This window comes from Entamoeba dispar, genomic scaffold (genome assembly GCF_000209125.1).
Source record: "Entamoeba dispar SAW760 scf_1105229462229 genomic scaffold, whole genome shotgun sequence".
NCBI lineage: Eukaryota > Evosea > Mastigamoebida > Endamoebidae > Entamoeba > Entamoeba dispar.
In genome coordinates this window covers 34,599-37,380 of record NW_001855088.1, presented here as the reverse complement: position 1 = coordinate 37,380, position 2,782 = coordinate 34,599, and the positions used below count along the sequence as shown (strand labels likewise).

At 25.0% G+C, this 2,782-nt stretch overlaps 1 protein-coding gene across 1 annotated transcript in view, besides 2 other annotated features; it reads right to left on the bottom strand.

The window, feature by feature from the left end:
• Window positions 1–2,573, bottom strand: part of EDI_139530 (serine-threonine protein kinase, putative) — a gene marked incomplete at both ends in the record, with an annotated part of 5,897 nt that extends 3,324 nt beyond the window's left edge. Inside the window, one exon of the mRNA XM_001739554.1 lies at window positions 140–2,573. Coding sequence (XP_001739606.1) covers window positions 140–2,573 — 2,434 coding nt within the window. The remainder of the gene's footprint in view (window positions 1–139) is intronic.
• Window positions 790–835: a microsatellite.
• Window positions 1,422–1,460: a sequence feature (AT_rich).
• Window positions 2,574–2,782: the final 209 nt, after the last annotated feature.

Genomic DNA, 2,782 nt, shown 5'->3' with positions numbered 1-2,782 from the left:
CTTTTTTCATCTTCTTTTTCTTCATTATTATTTATTGTTAAAGTTCCATAAATTAGTACTATTTGGTTATCACATGAAAGTGCTATTGAACCTTTAATTCTTCTTCTCTTAATAATAATAAAAACTTTAGAATAATTACACTGTGTTCCAGATTTTACTTCTAATTCATCTTCTGAACTTTCTAATTCAATTAATGGTTTGTTTAATAAATATTCATCAGTTTGAACTGAATTAACAGAAAGTGTTTTTACTTTAGAAGTAAGAATAATATTACTTAATTCTGTATCATAAATTGTATCAATACTAACATCTTCATAATTTAATTTAATAGTATTTGAAGATTTTATTGATAGTTTTGTAACTGTACATGAATTAATAATAATACTTTCTTCAACAATAACTTTAATATTATTTCCCTGAATATTATTAATAATTGTATTATTTCCTTGGAAAGTAACACTTATTACATTATTATTTTCTGTATTATTGACAATAAGATTATTAAATACATCAAAATTGATAAATGTAATATCTCCTTTTACTATTATTTTCCCATTGAAATTAGTATTTTTTATTTCATTTTTAATTTGTGTTATTTCTGTTGGAATTAAAATGGTACAATTTTCTTCTAAACATGGACATTGTGGATATTCAAACCATTTTTTATCATTACTTCCATATACAACACATTCTATTTCATATTTTTCATTTGTTGATGGACATATTCTAAATAATTTTTCTGTTAAAATTACATTACATTTAGATGCATCTCCATAAGTACATTCAATTTCATTAATATTAATTTGATTATTATTATTATTATTTGTTAATATTAATTCAATACATTCTGTGATACTTTCAAATTGTATTGATTTAAGACCTGTTAATTTAGATGTATTACTTAAAATAATAATTGGTTGTTGATTAAAATTATGATAACTTCCTTCTACAATTAATTTTTTAATATCAATATTTCCTTGAACATCAATACTAACTGATTTCTCAATAATAACTTCTTCACAATATAAATTTGTATCTATTATATATGACCTTCCACTACTAAATTTACATTTTTTAATATGATGACTTTTTCCTTTAAGTGTTCTATTACCATTTCCATCAAATAATATATTTTCCCAATACCTATCATTTTCTCCTCCATCAAATTGACTTCTTTTCATTATTAAATCCAATTTGCTATCGCTCATTAATGATACTGGAAGACAATCAAACTGTTCAAATGAAACTTCATCTTTAACATCACAATTACAATTCTCATATCCTTCTTCTTTTTCTGTTTTAATCCATCTTTTAATAGAATTACCACATGCTGGCAATACCTTTTTTTCTCGTAATTTATTAGTACACTCTTCACTAACACTTGCTGCAAATACTATGCTATTGTCATCAATTAATGTATCAATAATTATATCTTTAAATTCTAATTTATTAAATAAATACTCTGCACATGTTTCAATTGTTAATATACCATTTACTTTTAATCCTCCATAAACTGTAAATCCAAAAGTTGGTAATGAGAAGTTGTTATTAATTGTAATATATTCACTTCCTTCTGCTGTTAAATTAAATACTAATGAATCCATTCTTTGTGGAATAAGAAAATCTGACCATGTAGTTGTATTAACTGTATCAAATTCAATGTATGTATTATCAATATTTAATGAAAGATCAAATAAGTATGAAAGATAATGACAATCAGGATATTTTAAATTATCACTTGTTTTAACTGGACCTGACTTTTCAGGTTTACATGTACAATCAGTAAATTGCCCTTTTGACCAAAAACATTGAACATATCTATGAACTTCTTGTCGTTGACAAATTGAAATCATTTTAAAATCAGAATTATCTACATCTGGCTCTTGTAATTGATATGTTGAAAATTGATAAACACATGACTTATCTGTTGTATTAATTCTTGTAGTTCGTATAAATGGTTTATTATTTTCTTTAATAGCTAACCATGAATCATTAATTACTTTAAAAAGAACAAATGCCTCCGGCTCATTTTTGGTAAAATAAAAGAATTCATAACCTTGTGTGTACATATAAACTGCACTACTCTTTGTAACATTTAAAAAAGTATTCGACCAAACCATTTCTCTTACTCCAAATGTAAAAACAAATGGATCTGGTAGGTGTGTATTTGCTAATACCCAATGTGATCTCCTTCCTAATTCATTTAATCCAATAGAATTAAGCCCATGCCCTTCTTCAAAATTGACAAATGTATCACACTCTTCAGTATTATCCCATGACAACCGTGCTTTTTGTACAATTTCTATATGGTCATTCCCTACAACATTAGCTGTACCTTTTTTAATTGTATAATTTCCTCCTAACGTGTCTGTTCCATACCATTCAACTTCTATGGACGTTGGATATTTTCCACAAATATTTGGTGATCCCCATCCATCATCTCCTAATGGGTAATGAACAAAAGTCCTATTCTCTTTCCAATAACATACAATCCCTTCATCTGCACTGGAACAATAAATAAATAAATATAACAATCCAATATGAAAAAGGATGTTTATTTTAAGGATATTCATTCTATATTAAAATCAAGTTATTGAGATGGGTTATTCCTTTAGTTCTCTTCTAAAAATAAATTCAACTTTATTTTGATTATTTCTTCGTGCTTCTTTTTTCTTATGAAAATCTTTTTATAGTTTTTTATAGCTCTTTTTATTAAATAAATAAACAAAAAACTTGATTCTGTTAATATTTCTCTCTTTTTTTTTTTTTTTATACATTTTAT